This window comes from Anolis sagrei, chromosome 7 (assembly GCF_037176765.1).
Source record: "Anolis sagrei isolate rAnoSag1 chromosome 7, rAnoSag1.mat, whole genome shotgun sequence".
Lineage (NCBI taxonomy): Eukaryota > Metazoa > Chordata > Lepidosauria > Squamata > Dactyloidae > Anolis > Anolis sagrei.
In genome coordinates this window covers 39,602,524-39,626,655 of record NC_090027.1, presented here as the reverse complement: position 1 = coordinate 39,626,655, position 24,132 = coordinate 39,602,524, and the positions used below count along the sequence as shown (strand labels likewise).

At 44.8% G+C, this 24,132-nt stretch overlaps 1 protein-coding gene across 1 annotated transcript in view; it reads left to right on the top strand.

Annotated features, from left to right (window-relative positions):
- The first annotated feature begins 4,370 nt into the window (after nt 1–4,370).
- Nucleotides 4,371–24,132, top strand: part of ABCG4 (ATP binding cassette subfamily G member 4) — a 56,700-nt gene continuing 36,938 nt past the window's right edge. The window contains exons 1-2 of the mRNA XM_067470782.1: nt 4,371–5,056; nt 10,240–10,478. Coding sequence (XP_067326883.1) covers nt 10,250–10,478 — 229 coding nt within the window. The 5' untranslated portion in view covers nt 4,371–5,056; nt 10,240–10,249. The remainder of the gene's footprint in view (nt 5,057–10,239; nt 10,479–24,132) is intronic.

Below are 24,132 nucleotides of genomic sequence, written 5' to 3'. Positions count from 1 at the left end.
CCGGAATCACTGGGTTGTTGTAGGTTTTTTTGGGCTGTATGGCCATGTTCTAAAGGCATTTTCTCCTGATGTTTCGCCTGCATCTATGGCAAGCATCCTCAGAGGTAGTGAGGCCTGTTGGAATTAGGAAAAAGGGTTTATATATCTGTGGAATGGCCAGGGTGGGACAAAGGACTCTAAAATTAGAACAGCACAACAACAGAGAGGAAACAAACAAGGACATCGAATCACCTCTCAACAAAAGATTGCTCCAGGCACTGCCAGGCAATCAAATGCTAATCAAGGTGAATGACCAAGGTGGGACAAAGGACTCTTGTCTGTTGGAGCTAGGCGTGAATGTTTCAACTGATCACCTTGATTAGCATTTGATTGCCTGGCAGTGCCTGGAGCAATCTTTTGTTGAGAGGTGATTAGATGTTCTTGTTTGTTTCCTCTCTGTTGTTATATATATAAACCCCATTTTCCTAGGTTCCAACAGACTTCAAAACCTCTGAGGATGCCTGCCATAGATGTAGGTGAAACGTTAGGAGAGAATGCTTCTGGAACATGGCCATATAGCCTGGAAAACTCACAGCAACCCATTAGATAAAGGTAAAGGTTTTCCCCTGACATTAAGTCTGGTTGTGTCTGGCTCCGGGGATTGGTGCTCATCTCAATTTCTAAGCCGAAGAGCTGGCGTTGTCCATAGACACCTCCAAGGTCATGTGGCCGGCATGACTGCATGGAGCGCCATTACCTTTCTGCCAGAGCAGTACCTATTGATCTACTCACATTTGCATGTTTTCGAACTGCTAGGTTGGCAGAAGCTGGGGCTGACAGTGGAAGATCACGCCACTCCCCGGTTTCAAACCTGCAACCTTTCGGTCAACACACTCAGCAGCTCAGTGCTTTAACCCACTGTGCCATCGGGGGCTCTGGGTCAATAGTAACGGATACTATTTTTTGCCATGAAAGACTTGACTCCCAGAAAGGCCATCTAGTCCCACCCAGTTCCAAGCACAACTCTTGAGAGATGGCCACAAAACTTCTGCTTGAAGGCCTCCAAAGAAGCAGAGTCCACTACCCATCGCTCTGCCAAACAACTCTTCCCACCAGGAAGCTCTTCCTAATATTTATTTGGAATCCCTTTTCATGTAATTTGAATCCATTGGCTGACATCCCAAACTCCGGAGTTGCTCTCTTGTCCCCATGACATCCCTTCAGTTATTTGCAGATAGCTCTCGTGTCACTTCTCGGTTTCCTCTTCCCCAAATGAAAGAAGCCAGACCTCATGTCAGTCGTACGGCTTGGTTTCCAAACATTTGGTCATTTTGTTTGCCCTTCTTTGGACCAATTCCAGGGTGTTGATGTCCTTTGCAATGGTTTCCAACTTATAGTGACGCTATCTTTGAGTTTTCTTGTGCCTTTGCCTTCCTCTGAGGATGAGAGAGTGTGACCCAAAGTCACCTAATGGTTTTCAGTGAGGATCTGGACCTTGAGCCTAGTCCAGTTCTCAAACCACTACACCACGTTGGCTCCTATTCTGCTTAAAAGTCCTCCCAGGTGTAAATTGCACCCAGACGCATTTCCTATCACTGCTTTTCTTGCAAGCCGCAAGCAGAATTGCCTTTTGTTTTATTCATTTGCAGAAAGAGGCTTGCAAGATGCCCAGTAAAAGCTTCACCTGGAAGCACCTTCTGTGCTTGGGAAACCTTTCATCCCAATCTTGAATATGGCAGGCAGAAGTTCAACAGGGAAGGCTGTTTCCATATCATGTTGTTTTGCAATAAGGAAAGAACAGTGAATGCAACAAAATGCAAGAAAGACAAGAGATGAAAGCTTGACTTCTAGAATAGGCATGCTGTTGTTGTTGTTGTTGTTGTTGTTGTTGTTGTTGTTGTGTGCCATCAAACTGCAATGTTTACCCGTCTTTTATTAGCTGAAGATATTTTGTCGAAGGCTTTCATGGCTGGAATCAATAGGTTCTTGTGGGTTTTTTCGGGCTATATGGCCATGTTCTAGAGGCATTTTCTCCTGACGTTTCGCCTGCATCTATGGCAAGCATCCTCAGAGGTAGTGAGGTCTACCTCTCTACCTCTGAGGATGCTTGCCATAGATGCAGACTAAACGTCAGGAGAAAATGCCTCTAGAACATAGCCATATAGCCCGAAAAAACCCACAAGAACCTGAAGATATTTTGCAAGGAAACCCCATTGAGTAACTGGCCCGTGTTTAGGCAATTTGCATACAGATCAATAAATACAATGCAATTTAAAACAATATAAGTACTTTTACATAAATAATACGACACAAAAGAATTCACATTTAGATCTTGCTTATTAAATTCAATACTATTAAAATCCAATGTGAACAATAATACTAAAATTGAGACTACACCAAAATGCAACTAGTGAAGCACATACTCATATTCAGCCATTGCAACCTTTTTGGGGCCTGTGCCATGCATCTGACCTCGCTGAGGACTAGCAACTTGGTGGCTGATCCGCATTTAGATCTTGCTGATTAAATTCAATACTATTGAAATATAAGGTAATCATAATACTAAAATTGATATTAGATCAAAATGTATCTAGAGAAGCACATCCCCATAACCATTCATTGCAACCTTTTTGGGGCCTGTGCTGTGCATCTGACCTCGCTGAGGACTAGCAACTTGGTGGCTGATCCACATTTAGATCTTGCTGATTAAATTCAATGCTATTAAAATACAATGTAAACAATAATACTAAAATTGAGACTACACCAAAATGCAACTAGCGAAGCACATCCTCATATTCAGCCATTGCAACCTTTTTTGGGGCCTGTGCTGTGCATCTGACCTCACTGAGGACTAGCAACTTGGTGGCTGATCTGAATTTAAATCTTGCTGATTAAATTCAATGTTATTAAAATACAATGTAAGCAATAATACTAAAATTGAGATTAGAGAAAAATATAACTAGCGAAGCACATCCTCATAATCTACAATTGCAACCTTTTTCGGCCTGTGCTGTGCATCTGATCTCGCTGAGGACTAACAACTTGGTGGCTGATCCGCATTTAGATGTTGCTTATTAAATTCAATACTACTAACATACAATGTAAATAATAATACTAAAACTTAGATTAGACCAAAATGCAACTAGTGAAGCAAAATCCCAAAGCCATCCATTGCAACCTTTTTGGGCCTGTGACATGCATCTGGCCTCACTGAGGACTAGCAACATGGTGACTGATCCGCATTTAGAACTTGCTTATTAAATTCAATACAATTAAAATACAATGTAAATAATAATACTAAAACTTAAATTAGACCAAAATGTAACTAGCGAAGCACATACCCATAGCCATCCATTGCATCCTTTTTGGGCCTGTGCCGTGCATCAGACCTCGTTGAGGACTAGCAACTTGGTGGCTGATCTGAATTTAGATCTTGCTTATTAAATTCAATACAATTAAAATCCAATGTAAATAATAATACTAAAACTGAGATTAGACCAAAATTTGACTTGGTGGTTGATCCGCGTTTAGATCTTGAATGCTATTAAAATACAATATAAACAATAATACTAAAATTGAGACTAGACCAAAATTTGACTAGTGAACATCCCCATAGCCATCCATTGCAACCGTTTTGGGCCTGTGCCGTGCATCTGACCTCACTGAGGACTAGCAACTTGGTGACTGATCTGCATTTAGATTTTGCTTATAGAATTGAATATTTATTTGTCGTGTCAGGGCAACCAGTCAATTAAATTGAATACTATTAAAGTGCAATGTAAACAATAATACTAAAATTGAGATTTGACCAAAATGTAGCTAGCGAAGCACATCCTCATAACCATCCATTGCAACCTTTTTGGGGCCTGTGCTGTGCATCTGACCTCGCTGAGAACTAGTAACTTGGTGGCTGCTCCGCTTTTAGATCTTGCTTATTAAATTCGATACTATTAAAATACAAGGGAATAATAATACTAAAATTGATATTAGACCAAAATATATCTAGAGAAGCACATCCCCATAATCGCCAACTGCAAACTGTTTGGGGCCTGTACTGTGCATCTGATCTCACTGAGGACTAGCAACTTAGTGGCTGATCCACATGTAGATTTTACTTATTAAATTCAATACGATTAAAGTACAAGGCGAACAATAATACTAAAATTGAGATTAAACCAAAAGGTGACTAGTGAAGCACATCCTCATAATCACCAATTGCAACGTTTTGGAGCTTGTGCCGTGCATCTGACCTCGCTGAGGACTAGCAACTTGGTGGCTGATCCAGCTGGGGATAAAGGGCAAGGAAGAGCCCTGAAACTGTCTGTGCCTTGCAGAAAATGGGTTGGACACTGCTGGCCTTGGCCGGCTTGCTTCTAGTCCTCCTTTAAGAGGATAATCCCGTGGGCCCCTTTAAGGGAAGCTGTGATGAGGATGATGCCGGGCTGAGAAAGCAGAAACCTGGCCGGGAAGCCCAGCCCTCCCTTTCCCCGTGTCCCCTCCCTTAATGCTTCTGTGACATTCAGCAAAGAAGAGAGAGATGAACCTGGAAGGAAGGGAGGAGAAAGAGCCTCTGAATGCAAGCAGATGGAAGAGAGGGAGGCCTCTCCAGATGGGCTGAGGAGAAGGAGAAGAAGCAGCAGGGAAAGGCCCTCTCTTTTTATCTATCCATCCTTAGACAACACACAAACACACACCCCTGGCTTGCTTAGTGACTGACAGGATGGAGGAGAAATCAGTTTCTGCTGCAGCTCTTGCAAAAAGGACTTGAGGCATCGGCTGTCTCTCTCTTTCCGCAGTCTTTGGCAAAAAGAGGCCAGAAGTGGTCCATGCCCACATCCTTTGAAAGAGCCAGCATCCCTCTGTTTTCAGCATCCCTTCCTCTCTCACTCTCAGCATCCTTTGTCTCTTCGCTGCGGCTCTGAGGGGATTGGCAGGGCTGCTGCTTTGCTATATATATTATTTTTGCAACAGGAAAACCTGGACACACCTATGTCCGCAGCTTGGGGGAAAGCAGAGGCTGCACCGAAGGAGCCAAGAGGCGCTCCCTGATTTGGCATCCAGGCAAAGGAAGGCAGAGGTGAGTCTCTCAAGTGTTTGTGCGGAGGGAGATGTTTGTAAACATGCAATTATGGTTTCTTCCAAAAGTAATCCCTTGTGTTTGTTCCATTGGCGAAAAGGGGGAATTATTAGGGATGTATGAGAACGAATCTGCTCATTTCCTTCTCAAAAAACAAGGTGAAGAAGGATGGGGGAAATTGGATCAAGGTGAAATGGAGGGCCAAGCTTCCTGGACATCTCCATTGGACAATTTCCCACCCTTGGATGTCTCCGATGCATCAAACTTTTTGGAACCCTCCTTGGGGAAGGGATTGATTGATTGCAAATGTGCTCCCTTGGTGGGTTGTGTTTGGGATTCGGCTCAATGAGATGATCCAGGATGGAAACCTTTGGCCTGGTCTCCTACGGAAATGGAGACATTTGTTCAGGGGGGTGGAGACGCCGGCATTTTCCACATTCTGATAGAGATCTAGTCCGCCTTCTTCCCCTGATTGTGCAAAAGGGACTCATCCAAGAGTCAGAGGATTGCGATGAGGGTCATTGCAAGACCCCATTTTGATGCCCTTCCTCAGTACATTCACCTTGGTTCCTACCACTGTGAAGTTCTCACCTTGGTTGTGTTCACCTTGATTGGGAGCATGTCTACACTGCAGAATTAATGCAGTTTGACACCACTTTAATGGCCACAGCTCAGTGTTATGGAATCCTGGAATTCGTCGTTTAATAATGTCTCAAGCCTCTTCTGTCCAAGAGTATTGAATCCTCACCAAACTACACCTACAACTCATTCCTTCCTCATCCTTCTATGTCTCTCCTTCCTTCCTTCCTTCCTTCCTTCCTTCCTTCCTTCCTTCCTTCCTTCTTTCTTTCATTCTTTCCTTCCTTCCTTCCTTCTTTACTTCTTTCCTTCCTTCCTCCCTCCCTCCCTCCCTCCTATCTTTTTTTCTTAAGCCATTGTGCAATGGTGTCAAACTGCATTAATTCTACAGTGTGGATGCACCCTGTGCCTGTCTTAACTTGGGTTGGGTTCACCCCCCTTTGCTTGAATTCTTCCATCCGTAAGTTGACTTGCTTTGATTTCAAAGATTCCCATTGAGAAAAAGACACTTTTTAAAAATGTTGTTTTTCTTGCTATTGCTGTTGTTATTATTTACTCACTGTGACTAAATGCATGCTTTTACAAGATGGGCAAACCTTTGAGATTGCTCAGCCTTTTGCTTGATCTAAAAGAGCATTCTTATAACATTATTATTATTATTATTTGCACCCTGCTTTTCTCTCTGGATTTAGACCCAAAGGAGATAAGGTGGTAAAGTGTTTATAATGTTAATTGTTGAGGAGAAATGAGAGATAAATCTAAAACCACACCTCCAAACAGAAGAAAAACTGGAGCCAAATCTAATCTAATCAACTGATTGATTTGTTTCTGTCCCACTTTTTAAAATCCCAATATGGGAAACCAAATGTAAAAGAATACTGTCCATTGGCCAGTGGGACTATTTTGGAATCCTAGTCTGGCTTTCCTTTCCTTTCCTTTCCATCCTCTATCTCTTCTTCCCTTTCTCTCTTTCTCTCTTTCTCTCCTTCCTTCCTTCATTCCTTCCCCTAACTCCCCTTTCTTTCTCCCCCCTTTCTTTCTCTTCCTTCCTTCCTTCCTCTCTCTCCTTCCTTCCTCTCCATATCTTGCCTTACTTTCTCCTCCCCTATCTTTTTGCTTCCCACCTTTCTTTTTCCTTCCTTCCTCTATCTCTCCTTCCCTTTCTTTCTCATTCTCTTCTTTCTCATTCTCCTTCCTTCCTTCCTTCCTTCCTTCCTTCCTTCCTTCCTTCCTTCCTTCCTTCCTTCCTTCCTTCCTTCCTCTATCTCCCTTTCCTTTTTCTCATTCTCTTCTTTCGAACTCTTTCTTATTTTCTTCTTTCTCTCTCTTTTGCCTTCCTTCCTTCCTTCCTTCCTTCCTTCCTTCCTTCCTCTATCTCTCCTTCCCTTTCTTTTTCATTCTCTTCTTTCTCTCTCTCCTATTTTCCTTTCTTCCTTTCTCTCCTTCCTTCCTTTCCATATCTTGCATTGCTTTCTCCTCCCCTTTCTTTCTCCTTCCCTCCTTTCCTTCTCCTTCCCTCCTTCCTTCCTCTATCTCTCCTTCCCTTTCTTTCTCTTTCTCTTCTTTCTCTCTTTCTCCTGTCTTCTTTCTTTCCTTTCTTCCTTCTTTATCTCTCTTTCTCACCTTTCTTTCTTTCTCTCCTTCCTTTCTTTCTCTCCTTACTTCCTTCCTTCTTTTCCATATCTTGCCTTGCTTTCTCCTCCCCTTTCTTTCTCTTCCTTCCTTCCTTCCTTCCTTCCTTCCTCTCTCTACTTCCTTCCTTCCTTCTTTTCCATATCTTGCCTTGCTTTCTCCTCCCCTTTCTTTCTCCTTCCCTCCTTTTTCTCTCCTTCCTTCCTTCCTTCCTTCCTTCCTTCCTTCCTTCCTTCCTTCCTTCCTTCCTTCCTTCCTTCCTTCCTTCCTTCCTTCCTTCCTTCCTTCCTTCCTTCCTTCCTTCCTTCCTTCCTTCCTTCCTTTGGTATTTGGAGGAATGCCTTTATGTGGAATGGATGCTCCAGTATTGGATTGGAGCTGTATTAATGAAATTCGAATGCTGGGATGGGGCGGAGGATGGAGGAGAAATGAAAGAGCGAGCCTCCTGCCAAGGAAGGTGAAGATTCTTCGCTGATCCGTGCCAAGGCGAGTTGCCATTAAGTCAGAAGGAGGGACGCTGGTTAGATAATGCATCTCTCTGGAGGACCTAGAAAAATGACTACAGGGGACATATTTTGTAAATGAAATATTGGGCAGGGAGGGCCAAACTTGTCAGACTCCAACTCCCATGACTGCATAGCACTTGGGTCTTCCCTTCAAGTGTTTTGGACTGCAACTCCCACCATTCCTAACAGCCTCAGGCCCCTTCCTTTCCCCCCTCAGCCGCTTAAGCGGCTGAGGGGGAAAAGGAAAGGGCCTGAGGCTGTTAGGAATGATGGGAGTTGCAGTCCAAAACACCCGGTGGACCCAAATTTGCCCATATCTGAGCTAGAGCGATTGAGATACAAGACTTGTGGATATGAAGCCTGACTTGAAAACGTCCTTTAACCTTTCCTACAACTTCAGAGCCACAAGTTCTGTTGGGTTGCAATTTCCATGATCCCCAGTCATCAAAAGTGATGGGGGTTGTCATCCAGTGACCAATGGGGTCCCAAATTGGGTAGAAACAAAACAGTACCAACCATTATCTTAGCAAAATTATGGCCTGCCCTTTGTTACCACGGATTTTCCATCTATGGATTTGACAGCCCTTTGAAGGCACTTATAATAAGGCTAATGGTGGCCGTCTATGATAATGAGATTGATGCTTTCGACCTACAATCTCATCACATTGAGAAGGGAAAGTGTGGGTGACCATCCTTTTAGCATAGGGAATCGCCCCTCTAATATTATCAGACATCTTGTTTTGGGTTCTACCTCCCATCAGACTCACACTTGGAAACTTGAGAGCTAGCAATACGTTCATCTTGCATTCATTACACAGTCAGTATTACTTTTTTTTGTTTTAAATCAAGAGCAACAACCATATCCGAAAACCAGCTAGCTGAGCCTGGGAGTTTTGGCAACAGTTACATATTTAGGCTTTAGCTGTGCAGGAACTCAGAGAGAGAGAAAGAGACAGTTCTTGCTTCATGAGCTGCTGGAAAAGGGTCTTCCACATGGACACCTAAACATTTCTTTATTTACATTATTTATATTCCGCCCTTCTCACCCCGCAGGGGACTCAGGGTGGATTACAATGTACACATATATGGCAAACATTCAATGCCAAAGACACACAACACATATAGACAGGCAGGCAGAGGCTATTTAACTTTTCTGGCCGCCAGGGGAGCTGTCGCTTTCATCATCCATCTGCGACACTGATGAAGTACTTCCTCATTCCCCGCGTGCTTTGCTGGAGTCTTTTTTATGGCCTTGTAAATTAGTTAATTTAGCCTCCCCACACATAGGTGGTACCTAATTTTCCTACTTGACAGATGCAACTTCTTTTGGGTTGCAAAGGTCGACAACAAGCTACACAATTGGTCGGAAGCTCACTCCAACCAGGGCTGGCTTCGAACTCATGACCTTTCGGTCATAAGTGATCTTAATGCAGCTGACACTCACAGTCACAGTACCATTTGAATCTCTCTCAAAAGTCATTGTGTGAGTCAATGCAACTGTTCTCACAACTGTATATATGTTGCTCGGCATCACAAAGTGTAAACTTCCTGTTCTTTACTGATCATCTGTGTGGCATATTTTATTTCTCTGGCAAGACAGTGTGTGGACTGGTAAAAGGTGAACTATGCATGATTTTCATCCCACCGCAGTATCCTACTAGGGGAAAATGTCACAATGTTATGAGGTCGATTTCTGGAGTTCCCTCCTTTCAGGACACTTCAGGCTCTTTTCAAGCATGGAGAAGCACTGAACTCATCACATGAGTTAAACTACTTCCTGACATTGTGCATAGCCTTCCATGGTTGAAAAGAGGCTGAAGTGTCCTACCAGGGAGAAATGTCTCAATGTGATTGCTGGAGTTCCCTCCTCTCAGGACACTTTTGTCTCTTTCCAACCATGGAGGACTATCCATGATGGCCGGAAGTAGTTTACCTCATGATGGCCAGAAGTAGTTTACCTCATGTGATGAGCTTCATGAGTCTCCATGCTTGGAAGGAGGTTGAAGTGTCCTACCAGGGGGAAATGTCTCAATGTGATTGCTGGAGTTTCCTTCTCTCAGGACACTTAGATCTCTTTTCAACCATGGAGGACTATCCATAACAGCTGGAAGTAGTTTACCTCATGTGATGAGCTTCGTGACTCTCCATGCTTGAAAAGAGGCTGAAGTGTCCTACTAGTGGAAAATATCTCAATATGGTTGCTGAAGTTCCCTTCTTTCAGGACATTTCTGACTCTTTCCAACTACGGAGGGTTATGCACAATGGCCGAAAGTAGTTTAACACATGTGATGAGCTCCGTGGCTCTCCATGCTTAAAAAGAGGATGAAGTGTCCTACCAGAGGGAAATTTCTCAATGTGATAGAGAGAACATGGTAATCCAGTCTGCAAAAGTAAAGGCTGCTCAGTTGTAGGAGCCTCCTTCTGCCCTGATGGTTTCTCTTGCTCTTCTCCTTGTGGGACTTACAGCCCGGCAACTATGGCTGAGAAGACCCTGGACCCCGCCTGCGTCTCCATCGCCTTGGAGGACGCCGTCTGCAACTCGGGGGCCCAGGACGCCCCTCTGTTGACCACTCACTTGAAGAAGGTGGAGAACCACATCACGGATGCCCAGCGCTTCTCCCACCTCCCCAAACGCTCCGCCGTGGACATCGAGTTCGCCGACCTGTCCTACTCCGTCCGCGAAGGGTCCTGGTGGCGCAAGAGAGGTGAGCCGCTTTGGGCACATTTCTTCCATGACTTGAAGTCATTTCTGACATGTTGAACCTATTGTGGGGTTTTCTGGGCAGGATTTGTTCAGAAGAGCTTTGCCATTGCTTTCATAGAATCCTAGAGTTGGAAAAGACCTTGTTCACCATCCAATCCAACCCAATTTTTCCAAGAAGCAGGAAAATCACATTAAAAGCAACCCCAACAGATGGCCATTCAGCCTCTGTATAAAAGCCTCCAAAGAAGGAGCCTCCACCACACTCTGGGGCAGAGAGTTCCACTGCTGAACAGCTCTCTCTCACACAGTTAGGAGGTTCTTCCTCATCTTCAGGTGGAATCAACTTTCTTGTAGTTTGAAGCCATTGCTCCATTGCTTCCTAGTCTCCAAGGCAGCAGAAAACAAGCTTGCCCCCTCCTCCCTATGACTTCCCCTCACATATTTATACATGGCTATCATGTCTCCTCTCAGCCTTCTCTTCTGCAGGTTAAACATGCCCAGCTCTTTGAGCCGCTCCTCATAGGGCTTGTTCTCCAGACCTTTGACCCTCCTCTGGACACATTCCAGCTTGTCAACATAATAAATAAAATAATAAATAAATATTTATATACTGTTCTATCCCCCCCTAAGGAACTCAGGGCGGTTTCCGCAAAGCAAACATAAAACATACACAATAGCTATATATATATATATATATATATATATATATATATATGTATGTATGTCGTGTTAGGAGTGACTTGAGAAACTGCAAGTTGTTTTGGTGTGAAAGAATTGGCCGTCTGCAAGGATGTTGCCCAGGGGATGCCTGGATGTTTTCGATGTTTTATCATCCTTGTGGGAGGCTTCTCTCATATCCCCGCATGAGGAGCTGGAGCTAAAAGAGGGAGCTCATCTGCGGTCTCCCCGGATTCGAACCTGCAATCTGTTGGCCTTCAGTCCTGCTGGCACAGGGGTTTAACCCACTGCATCGCCAATATAAACATAACCTGTTAGCACAATCTTATGTATTAAAACAAACCAACATATCCCTTCAATTGCAGTGTCCAGAACTGGACACAGTATTCCAGTATTTCCTCAGAGTGTCCTAAGGTCATTGAGTTTCTATGGACAAGCAGGGACTTGAACCCAGGTCTCTAGTGTCGCAGCATAACACCATAACGATGTAAAAAAAAACACAACACAAGCAAATAATAGATTTGGAAGAGACCTCAGAGTCCATTTAGTCCAACCCCATTCTTCCAGGCAGGAAAAGCACAATTAATGCTCTACCAACAAATGGCCATCCACACTCTGTTTAAAAGCCTCCAATGATGGAGCTTCCACCAGACTCCAAGGCAGAGAGTTCCACTGCTCAACAGCTCTTAAGTTCAGGACATTCTTCCTAATGTTCAAGGGGAATCTCCTTTCCTGTCACTTGAATGCATGGCTCCATTGAGTCCTAGTTTCCAGAGTAAGCCTGATCCCTCTTCCTTAGGACAGGGCTGTCATGTCTTCTCTCAGACTAGAGATGCTTGGGAGACTAGTACGACTCCATATACTGGGGTTCAATGTCTGGGTCTGATCCTCAGGCTATGCAGGCTACGCTACACATACACATGCATGCCTTTGTGCACGTGTTGTGCATGTTATATGTGCAAAGGAGACTTGGTTGGTGTCCCTTTCCAGCCGGAACGTAACGGAAGGGAACAACGGTCTCCAGAAACGTGACTAATGTACCCACTGAGCTGCCTTTGCTTCTGAGTCACAAGAACAGGCTGGCAAGGACACATTGCTTGGGGAGAATATCTTTCCCTTCTTCCATGCGAAATAGGGGAATTTAAGGTTTGGTTGAATAGAGAATTAAAAGCCGCTGCTAAAATATTGCGGCAGAAAACCATTCTGGTCTTTGATGCTCCCCACAGTTCCTTCTTTTGTGCCTTTTTCCATTCTGTTTTGCAACTGTTTCCTACCCACTGAACATATGCATGGCCCAGTCCAAGTATTTGTTCCATTGACTCCATGAATGCATGGTAAACGTGAGTCAACTGTGTTAGGGACACAGGGAAAATTTCACCCATTTGCCCCAAAGATGTACATTCTTTGACTTGTCTCACTTCTGGCTTCAAAAGCAAGTTACTCCTTTCTGGTGTTGGGGAATGCCAAGTAGGTGCATTTTTAATGGACTTGGGTTGGCTCTGCTGGGATTTGTAGTGCAACAATATCTGGAGAAGCCATGCAATTGCCATCTGCGTTGGAGATCACAGAGTTGGAGCTGAATGGCACTTCGGAGTGTTTTGCGTTGATCTGGTGAATGGACAGAAACCTTACTGCTGTCCAAGTGTTGTTGGACTACAACTTCCAGCAGGAGCAAAGCTAATGATGCTGAATGCTGGGAGTTGCAGTCTAGCAACATCTGGAGGACAACATAATTCATATTGTGTGATCTAGTGAATTATTATTTTTATTTTTTTTATCGTGTCAGGGGCAACCAGACCATTGTATTACATTTCTAATAGAACAAAACAAACAAACAGTTTAAAAAAAAACACAAAGGTTGCAACTTGGTAGTTGATTAAATGTCCTTTGACCAGTATCTGGCCACTTGGAGTGCCTCTGGTGTTGCCGCAAGAAGGTCCGCCATTGTGCATGTGGCAGGTCTCAGGTTTCATTGCAGCAGGTGGTCAGTGGTTTGCTCTTCTCCACACTTGCATGTCGTGGATTCCACTTTGTGGCCCCATTTCTGCATCTCGTGGTGCCAGAGCGCAGTCTGTTCAGCACCTTCCAAGTCGCCCAGTCTTCTGTGTGCCCGGGGGGGAGTCTCTCATTTGGTATCAGCCATTGGTTGAGGTTCTGGGTTTGAGCCTGCCACTTTTGGACTCTTGCTTGCTGAGGTGTTCCAGTGAGTGTCTCTGTAGATCTTAGAAAACTATTTCTTGATTTAAGTCGTTGACGTGCTGGCTGATACCCGAACAAGGGATGAGCTGGAGATGTCACTGCCTTAGTCCTTTCACTATTGGCTGCTACTTCCTGGTGGATCTCAGGTGGTGCAATACCGGCTAAGCAGTGTAATTTCTCCAGTGGTGTAGGGTGCAGACACCCTGTGACAATGCGGCATGTCTCATTAAGAGCCACATCCACTGTTTTAGCATGGTGAGATGTGTCCCACACTGGGCATGCGTACTCAGCAGCAGAGTAGGAGAGCGCAAGGGCAGATGTCTTCACTGTGTCTGGTTGTGATCCCCAGGTTGTGCCAGTCAGCTTTCGTATGATATTGTTTCTAGCACCCACTTTTTGCTTGATGTTCAGGCAGTGCTTCTTGTAGGTCAGAGCACAGCCCAGAGTGACTCCCAGGTATTTGGGTGCGCTGCAATGCTCCAATGGGATTCCTTCCCAGGTAATCCTCAGAGCTCGGGATGCTTGTCTGTTCTTAAGGTGAAATTCATCTAGTGAATGAATTGACACTTAATTCTCAGCTAATTCTCCTTTTCTGGCAGTTAAAGTAACAATAACAAGGTGACGGTTCCACTTGGTTCTTCCATCCCAAATTGGTTCCTTCTTGATGATACAAATAGGATTTTTCTTGAAGTCCACCAAATAGTGCTGTCTTCATTCCCCAAAAAGCAGGGATTTTTTTCTGATGGAAGAACCAAGTATCCAAGCTGGGCGGCAAGCTTCCTTATAGCTGAGCTTGCTGCTTCAATGTGCAGGGCTCTGCAAGGCAACTTGGTCCCTCTGCAAGGCAAGCAGGAAGAGGCCAAACCTCTCTTTGGCATTTTCAAAAGTTGGCACAATGGGAAGACTCTCTCCCTTCTCCTGATGCAGAAATATCAAGGTGAATGCTGCCCTCCCGTAGTTCAACTTAGCCCGGAACTTTTCAAACTTTCATTTCCTGCATCCAGGCTCCTGAAAGTGTGAAAAGCAAGAGTATGGCAGAGCAGGAAGCAAAGAGTCATGCTGCCTTCCTCTTTTGCAGTCCATTGATGTTCGGGTATTCTAATTGCCTCTTAACGCCACACATCCTCCAACTGGAAGCTGAAATCTTCTCCAAAGGTTCTCTCGTATCCATGCGTCGCAAGGCAGGTCTCAACTAGAAAAGAGTATCTAAATACGGGTATGATGGGGTATAAATAATGATGATGATGATGACGACAACCCAAGTGTAGACTCTGCAAGGAAGCAGATGAAACAATAGATCCCATCCTCAGCTGCTGCAAGAAGATCACGCAGACAGACTCTAAGCAGAGGCACAACACCGTTGCTCAGATTGGAACTTCTGCCACAAATATCATCTGCCTGTGACAAAGAAATGGTGGGATCACAAGCCAGAAAAAGTTACAGGGAAGCTACTCTGGGACTTCTGAATTCGGACAGAGTTTGTCATGATTGTGTTAAAAAACAAAGTATGGATTGTCGACATTGCAATCCCAAGCAACAGCAGGATTGAAGAAAAGCTGGAAAAGCTGACACAATATGAGGATTTAAAGATCGAACTGCAAAGACTCTGACACAAGCCAGTCAAGGTGGTCCCAGTGGTGAGTGCCTCAAGACCTTGGCCTGCACTTAAAAACAATCGGCGCTGACAAAATCTGTCAACTGCAAAAGGCCATCCTACTCGGATCTGCATGCATTATTTTCCGATACATCACGCAGTCCTAGACACTTGGGAAATGTCTGATTTGTGATCAAATACAAAAGCCAGCACAGTGATCTTGTTTGCTGTGTACTAATCTTGTTGTCTATCAAATAATATTAATAACACCAATAAGCAAGAAGAGTTTCAAACTGCAGGAAAAGAGATTCCATCGAAACATTAGGAAGAAATCCCTGATGGTAAGAGCTGTTTAACTGTGTCCGATTCCTCATTGTGAGATGGAGTCTCCTTTTATGGAGGTGTTCAGACATGGACTGGATGGCCATCTGTTGGGATTGCTTTGATTGGGTATTCCTGCATTGTAGACTGGGATTGGACTGGATAGCCCTTGGGGTCCCTTCCAATTCTGTGATTCTATGATTTGGGCAGAGATGGGAGGAGTGGATAGTGCATGGAAGAAACATAGTGATGGATGGAGTTCTGGCTTATGTTTTAGGCTTGGCCCATCTGTGCAAGATTGGCTGTTTCTGAGACAAATCTCTTCGCTCTTAGCCTTCATTTCCTAGATTCTGGGGAAGCCCTGAGCTTCAGCCGGGGATTTCCTTCAAAGACAGGTGTGTCTCACCTGCTCTTGGTTTACAGAATGATTTTCATGTCCAGATGGGATGGACGATGTGACAGGAGATGGATTTACTGGCAAAATACTGGCCGGCTGCACGTAGGATGCACACCGAGTCCAACAATATTGATCTATTGAGCCCAGAACAGTCTAGAGAGGGTTGGTAGAGTCAAGGTTTACTGTGATGTATCGATTAGCAAAGATGACGACATCGCCTGCCATTCACCTTGCTGCCTCTGAGCTTTGCTGCAATCCTGGACATTAATTCTGGGGAGAGAAGGCTTTCCAAGCAAGAAGGTAATGTTGTCAGCTACTTTTTTTTTGGAGAAATGCAACCATATTGTGATGGTTCAGCCCTGAGTGGCAATGCAGACCAATTAACATATCTCTCCTGAGCAAAATGGCAATGTTTAGGACTGGTTTATGGACACAAACTTACACAAGCGTCTCAATTTTTGGATACTCCTTGTGTCCTATTGGATCACAAGTCTGGAAATGTACCATAATGAATACCTTTTCCTGCAGAACTTAAATCTTCCAGCTGCCATTGTCAGTTGTGACAGGTCGTATCTCCCCAAAATTTCAGAGAGAGAGATCTTTCCAAGCTTAGACAAAATAAATCCTTTGGAGATGCCAATGATTGAATTTAGGACCCTTTGTGCCAATTGCTCCCCATTTTCTGCCTTGGAAGTGTATGAATTCTTTTAGGACACCTGGGAGGCTCATAAATGGGTGTCAAAGGGGTCATAGAATCATAGAATCAAAGAGTTGGAAGAGACCTCATGGGCCATCCAGTCCAACCCCCTGCCAAGAAGCAGGAATATTGCATTCAAATCACCCCTGACAAATGGCCATCCAGCCTCTGCTTAAAAGCTTCCAAAGAAGGAGCCTCCACCACACTCCGGGGCAGAGAGTTCCACTGCTGAACGGCTCTCACAGTCAGGAAGTCACCGAGGAACATCAAAAAAACACAGTATTTTCTGTTGGTCATGGGGGTTCTGTGTGGGAAGTTTGGCCCAATTCTATCCTTGATGGGGTTCAGAATGCTCTTTGATTGTAGGTGAACTATAAATCCCAGCAACTGCAACTCCCAAATGTCAAGGTCTATTTTCCCTAAACTCCACCAGTGTTCACATTTGGGCATATTGAATATTTGTGCCAAGTTTGATCCAGATCCATCATTGCTTGAGTCCACGGTGCTCTCTGGATGTAGGTGAACTACAACTCCAAAACCCAAGGTCAATGCCCATCAAACGCTTCCAGTATTGTCTGTTGGTCATGGGAGTTCTTTGTGCCAAGATTGGTTCAATTCCATCGTTGGTGGAGTTCAGAATGCTTTCGATTGTGGGTGAACTATAAATCCCAGCAAGTACAACTCCCAAATGTCAACGTCTAGTTTCCCCAAACTCCACCATTCGGGTACACTGAGTATTTGTGCCAAGTTTGGTCCAGATCTATCATTGTTTGAGTCCATAATACTCTCTGGATGTAGGTGAACTACAACTCCAAAACTCAAGGTTAATGCCCACCAAACCTTTCCAGTATTTTCTGTTGGCCATGGGAGTTCTGTGTTCCAAGTCTGGCCCAAATCTATCATTGGTGGAGTTTAGAATGCTCTTTGATTGTAGGTGAACTATAAATCCCAGCAACTACAACTCCCCCATGACAAATCAACCTGTCCGAACCCCACCATTGCCAAATTTGGTCCAGTGATATCAGATATTTACATTGCAATTCATAACAGTAGCAAAATTCTAGTTATGATGTAGTAACAAAAATAATTTTATGGTTGAGGATCACCACAACATCAGGAACTGTATTAAGGGGTCGCAGCATTAGGAAAGTTGAGAAACACTGTTTTAGGGGCACTCTAACACCAAGAATCCCATCAGCCACATAGGCTGACTGGGGGACATATGGGTTATGTAGTCCATATCAGTGGGATGATGCATCCAAGCCATGTTTTCATTGGCGGCGCTATCCATGGTGCTGAATTTATTTACCAGGAAGGTTCAGCACCATGGAGAGTACCAGAGCAGACCCTCAATGGCTTTCATTTCTTCTGCCATGGCCATAGCCACTGTTGCAACTTTCCCAAACTTTCACCCCATATTGGAAGCTAGGAAGCCCCAAATCCCGTTCCATATTTGGAAAGGGACTCCCCAGTCAAAGGTATGCCTAGGGTTTTCTTGGTTTTATTCCACCCTCGCGAAGAGCCCAGGCCTTGCAGGAAGGAGGCAAAGAAGGCCTATGATAATGAGGAGATAAATTTAGCATCCCTTCCATGTCCCAGCCTCAGGTATCTCTTTTCTCTGAGCTCTCCGGGGGAATGCGTTTCTGCGTAGGCGGCTCCAGTGCTCCTCGCATATAAATCAGTGCTGCAGGAAACTGGGGGAGGCAAACGGGTGGGATCCTGCTTATGGGATTGCCTCTTCAATGAGATGCGTCGTGCCCTTTGGCATACTGAATCTTCCTAATGAAAGGAAGGGGTCTGTTGACATTTTCTCAAATAAGGACCATCCCAGGTTCAGAGGTTTCTGGTCAAAAAGCTGCTTTGAAACTGGGTTGTTGTAGGTTTTCCGGTCTATATGGCCATGTTCTAGAGGCATTTTCTCCTGACGTTTCACCTGCATCTATGGCAAGCATCCTCAGAGGTAGTGAGGCAAGCATCCTCACTACCTCTGAGGATGCTTGCCATAGATGCAGGCGAAACGTCAGGAGAAAATGCCTCTAGAACATGGCCATATAGCCCGGAAAACCTATAACAACCCAGTGATTCCGGCCATGAAAGCCTTTGACAATGCTTTGAAACTCCTTGTGGAGAGAAAAAGCAGGGTGTAAATAAACATAAACATAATAACAATAACGTTAATGTATTGTCGAAGGCTTTCATGGCCAGAATCACTGGATTGTTGTAGGGTTTTTTGGGCTATATCACCATGGTCTAGAGGCATTCTCTCCTGACGTTTCGCCTGCATCTATGGCAAGCATCCTCAGAGGTAGTGAGGTCTGTTGGAACTAGGAAAAGGGGCTTATATATCTGTGGAATGACCAGGGTGGGACAAAGGACTCTTGTCTGCTGGAGCTAGGTGTGAATGTTTCAACTGACCACCTTGATTATCATATAATGGCCTGATAGTGCCTGGAGCAAACTTTTGTTGAGAAGTGATTAGATGTCCTTGTTTGTATCCTCTCTGTTGTTGTGCTGTTCTAATTTTAGCGTTTTTTAATACTGGTACCCAGATTTTGTTCATTTTCATGGTTTCCTCCTTTCTGTTGAAGGAGGTGGTTCAGAGGGCTTAACAGATTAGAGAGATGATGGGCCAAAACTAACAAAATGAAGTTGAACTGTGACAAATGCAAGATACTCCACTTAGGCAGAAAAAATGAAATGCAAAGATACAGAATGGGGGGCGATGATGCCTGGTTCGAGAGCAGTACATGTGAAAAAGATCTTGGGGTCCTTGTGGACAACAAGTTAAACATGAGCCAACAATGTGATGCAGTGGCAAAAAAAGCCAATGGGATTTTGGCCTGCATCAATAGGAGTCTAGAGTCCCCATGCTCTATTCTTCCTTGGTTAGACCACACCTGGAATACTGTGTCCAATTCTGGGCACCACAATTGAAGGGAGATATTGACAAGCTGGAATGTGTCCAGAGGAGGGCGGCTAAAATGATCAAGGATCTAGAGAACAAGCCCTATGAGGAGTGGCTTAAAGAGCTGGGCATGTTTAGCCTGCAGAAAAGAAGGCTGAGGGGAGACATGATAGCCATATATAAATAGGTGAGATGAAGTCATAGGGAGAAGGGAGAAAGCTTGTTTTCTGCTGCCCTGGAGACTAGGACATGGAATAATGGCTTCAAACAAGAAAGGAGATTCCATCTGAAAATTAGGAAGAACTTCCTAATTATGAGAGCCGTTCAGTGGTGGAACTCTCTGCCCCAGAGTGTGGTGGAGGTTCCTTCTTTGGAGACTTTTAAACAGAGGCTGGATGGCCATCTGTCGGGGGTGTTTTGAATGCAATTTTCCTGCTTCTTGACAGAATGGGGTTGGACTGGATGTCCCATGAGGTCTCTTCCAACTCTATGATTCTATGATTCTATGAGATGGGCGCAAACCTATCATGAGGTTTTCTTGGCAAGATTTGCCTCTGAGGCTGAGAGAATGTGACTTGTGTTTCCATGGCTGAGCCAGGATTCGAACACAGGTCTCTAGAGTTGTAGCCCAATGCTCAAAGTACTATGCCATGCAAGTAGTACCTATATTCCTGGCACGAAAAGAGACTCTCCAAGCCTTCATTTCATAGAATCATAGAATCATCCAATCCAACCCCATTCTGCCAAGAAGCAGGAATATTGCATTCAAAGCACCCCTGACAGATGGCCATCCAGCCTCTGTTTAAAAGCCTCCAAAGAAGGAGCCTCCACCACGCATCGGGGCAGAGAGTTCCACTGCTGAACGGCTCTCACAGTCAGGAAGTTCTTCCTAATGTTCAGATGGAATCTCCTTTCTTGTAGTTTGAAGCCATTGCTCCATTGTGTCCTAGTCTCCAGGGAATTTAGTGCTGTACGATCTATTACAGCCTACGAATGCCGGATATGTATGCTTGAGCTGACTAAGCTCTCCAAGGTTGGCTCTGCACTGCTGAAGTAATGCAGTTTAACACTACTCTAACTGCCATGGTTCTGTGCTACGGAATCCTGAGAATTGTACTTTGGTGTGACTAAAGTCCTTGGAAAACTAGAGCTTCCAGGATTCCATAGCATTGAGTTAGAGTGGGGGCCAAACCGCATATATTGTACAGTGCAGATGCAACCCTTTGGCTACAGTCATAGTTTGCAGCTGAATTTTATAGCTTGGCTTTGGGTCAAAAAGTGAGTTTTCCTGCACTTTGGCACATCTTCCTTCTGTGGAAGAGAGAAGGGCAGGGAGCTGGGAAGGACCTGAGAGTCAGCCTTGGTTTTTCTATCACTGATCTCCGGGAGATATAGCGCTCCTTAAGCCAGACAGATCCAGGTTAATCCCTCTCGGAACTGACTTTGCGAAGCCCTTGAAGGCGGCTCTGCTACTCCATCCTTGCCTCTTTAGTGAAGTTGAGCGAAAAGGGAAAGAGAACCCATGGAAACATTTGAATGGAGTTTGGAGGAATTGGTTTGAATGGTGGTTGGATCCTGAGGCCTTTGCTTCGCTCCAATACTCTCAAATAATGATCAAATTGATGATGAGGGAAGCTGGCTTCCTTATAAACAACCGCCAAAGGTTTTAGGCATGCATATTTCCAGCTTGGTCCTTGCATTTATGTCTCCGTGGATTTCCACAAGGAGAAATGCATGATGCACAGTTCTTGGATGGGTGGCACTTGGCTTGAAAACGGTCCATGGAAGTCTTCGCAAACCACAAGCTGAACATGAGTCGATAGTGTGATGCGACAACTCAAAAGGCCAATGCCATTCTAGGTTTCATGAAGAGTAGTCTGGATCATAGTCTCACTCTCTGTTTTGCTTCGATGAAACCTCACCTGGAACATGGCTGTGTCCATCAAAACCAGTATTTCTCAACCTGGGGATCGGGACCCCTGGGGAGGTATCACGAAGGGGTTTCAGAGGCGTTGCCAAAGACCATCAGAAAAGACATATTTCTGATGGCCTTAGGAATTCTTTTGGCAGAGAAGGGTGAAGATCTCTCTGTCTGTTCTTCTCCTTCTTTTTGGTCTTGGTAAACTACAACTCCCAGAATTGAAAAACAGCTTCCTCCTAACCACACCAGTAGTCAATGTTGGCCATGTAAGTAGTGTGACAAGTTTGGTGCAGATCCATTGTGGGCTGGGTTCAGCGTGCTCTTTGATTGTAGGTGAACTATAAATCCCAGCAACTACAACTCACAAATGTTAAGGTCTAGTTTCCCCAAACTCCACCATTGTTTACATTCGGGTACATTGAGTATTTGTGCCAAGTTTGGTCCAGATCCATCATTGTTTGAGTCCACAGTGCTCTCTGGATGTAGGTGAACTACAAATCCAAAACTCAAGGTCAATACCCATCAGACCTTTCCAATATTTTCTGTTGGTTATGGGAGTTCTGTGTGCCAAGTTTGGTTCAATTCCATCATTGGTGGAGTTCAGAATGCTCTTGATTGTGGGTGAACTATAAATCCCAGCAACTTCAACTCCCAAATGTCAAGGTCTAGTTTCCCCAAACTCCATCATTTGGGTTCATTGAGTATTTGTGCCAAGTTTGGTCCAGATCTATCATTGTTTGAGTCCATAATACTCTCTGGATGTAGGTGAACTACAACTCCAAAACTCAAGGTTAATGCCCACCAAACCTTTCCAGTATTTTTTTGTTGGCCATGGGAGTTCTGTTTGCCACGTTTGGTTCAGTTCCATCATTGATGGAGTTCAGAGTGCTCTATGATTATAGATTAACTATGAATCCCAGCAATTACAACTCAATAACACCCCCTCCAACCCCACCAGTATTCAAAAGTGGATGTATCTGTTATTTGTGCTCTTTGATTGTAGGATAACTATAAATCCCAGCAACTACAACTCCCAAATGACAAAATCAATCTCCCCCCAACACCATCAGGATTCAAATTTGTGCCAAATTTGGTCCAGTGAATGAAAATACCTTCTGCGTATCAGATATTTACATTATGTTTCATAACAGTAGGAAGATTACAGTTATGAAGTAGCAACGAAAATAATGTTATGGTTGGGGGGTCACCACCACATGAGGAACTGTATTAAGGGGTCGTGGCGTTAGGAAGGTTGAAAACCACTGATCTAAACATTAGGAAGATGTTGCTGGTGAGAGCTGTGGAAAATGCTGCCTCCTAGGAACCTCCTTTTCTGGAGGACTTTAGACAACTGGAAGGCCATGTGTCGGGAGGGCTTTGATTGTTTCTGGCAGAAAGGGGTTGGACTGAATGGCCCTTGGGGTCTCTTCCGACTCTAGGATTCTAGGCAGGTGTAGATGCATAGGAAGGGAATAGAGGCCATGGGCTACATCCTGGCTGTATGGCAAACTAGGAAAATGCTGCAGAGAGGGAAAGGATGCTGCCGCCTGCCTTCGCTGGCGTTCCTGTGCTGGATTCTCTGCCGCCGAGCGGGAGGCAGGTTACTGGCAGTCAATGCACTGGAGTAACCTCGGCGCCGCATCTCGCTTTGAGTGGCAGGCCAGCCGGCGCAACCGCCATGGTGCAGCAGTGCAGCCTCGGCTGAGCACTTTCCCACAGTCAGTCGAGCAGTGGCTGCAAAAACAGGCCTCCCCCAGGCTTCCCTTTTGCAATTGCAAAACCCACTCCTCTTTGCAAAGCTCAGGGGACTCTGGGTTGAGCTTTGGAGGCATCAAGGCTCAACACTGAGCTATTGCACTGGCCTGGTTTTACGTCTGTCTAGGTCTGTGCCAAGTAACTCAGGGCAGAACAACAACAACAACAACAATAATAGAATCAAAGAGTTGAAAGAGACCTCATGGGCCATCCAGTCCAACCCCATTCTGCCAAGAAGCAGGAATATTGCATTCAAAGCACCCCTGACAGATGGCCATCCAGCCTCTGCTTAAAAGCTTCCAAGGATCAGCATTCCGGGTCAGAGAGTTTCACTGCTGAACGGCTCTCACAGTCAGGAAGTTCTTCCTCATGTTCAGATGGAATCTCCTTTCTTGTAGTTTGAATCCATTGCTCCATTGCACCCCATACGGCTCCAGTCCAGCGTACCTGTCCGAACACATCTCCTTCTACATCCCGCCTTGGAGTTTAAGATCTTCTGGGGAGGCCCAGCTCTCGGCCCCACCTCTATCACAAGTGAGGTTGGTGGGGACGAGGAGCAGGGCCTTTTTGGTGGTGGCCCCTCGCCTGTGGAATTCGCTTCCCGGGGAAATTAGGTCATCAACATCCCTCCTCTCTTTCGGAAGGAAACTAAAAACATGGATATGGGACCAGGCCTTTGGGTAATCTGGCAGATAGACAAAGGACAATGACGACTAGAGTTGGATAGGATTAAGACAATGCGGAATGAACTTATGGATTTTGAGCTTGGTGAATGTTGATCACTAGATTGGTTTTGATTAGTTGTACTGTATAACTGGATTGTTTTAATTGTTTTATCATTGTTGCTGCTATGTATTTTATCTTACTATGTGTATTGCTGGCATCGAATTGTGCCTTTTGTAAGCCGCCCTGAGTCCCCCTTCGGGGGTTGAGAAGGGCGGGGTAGAAATGCTTGAAATAAATAAATAAATAAATAAATAATAGTCTCCAGGGCAGCAGAAAACAAGCTTGCTCCCTCCTCCCTATGACTTCCTCTCACATATTTATACATGGCCTCCTCTCAGCCTTCTCTTCTTCAGGCTAAACATGCGCAGCTCTTTAAGCCGCTCCTCATAGGGCTTGTTCTCCAGACTCTTGATCATTTTAGTCACCCTCCTCTGGACACTGTCCTGAGTTTAATAATAATAA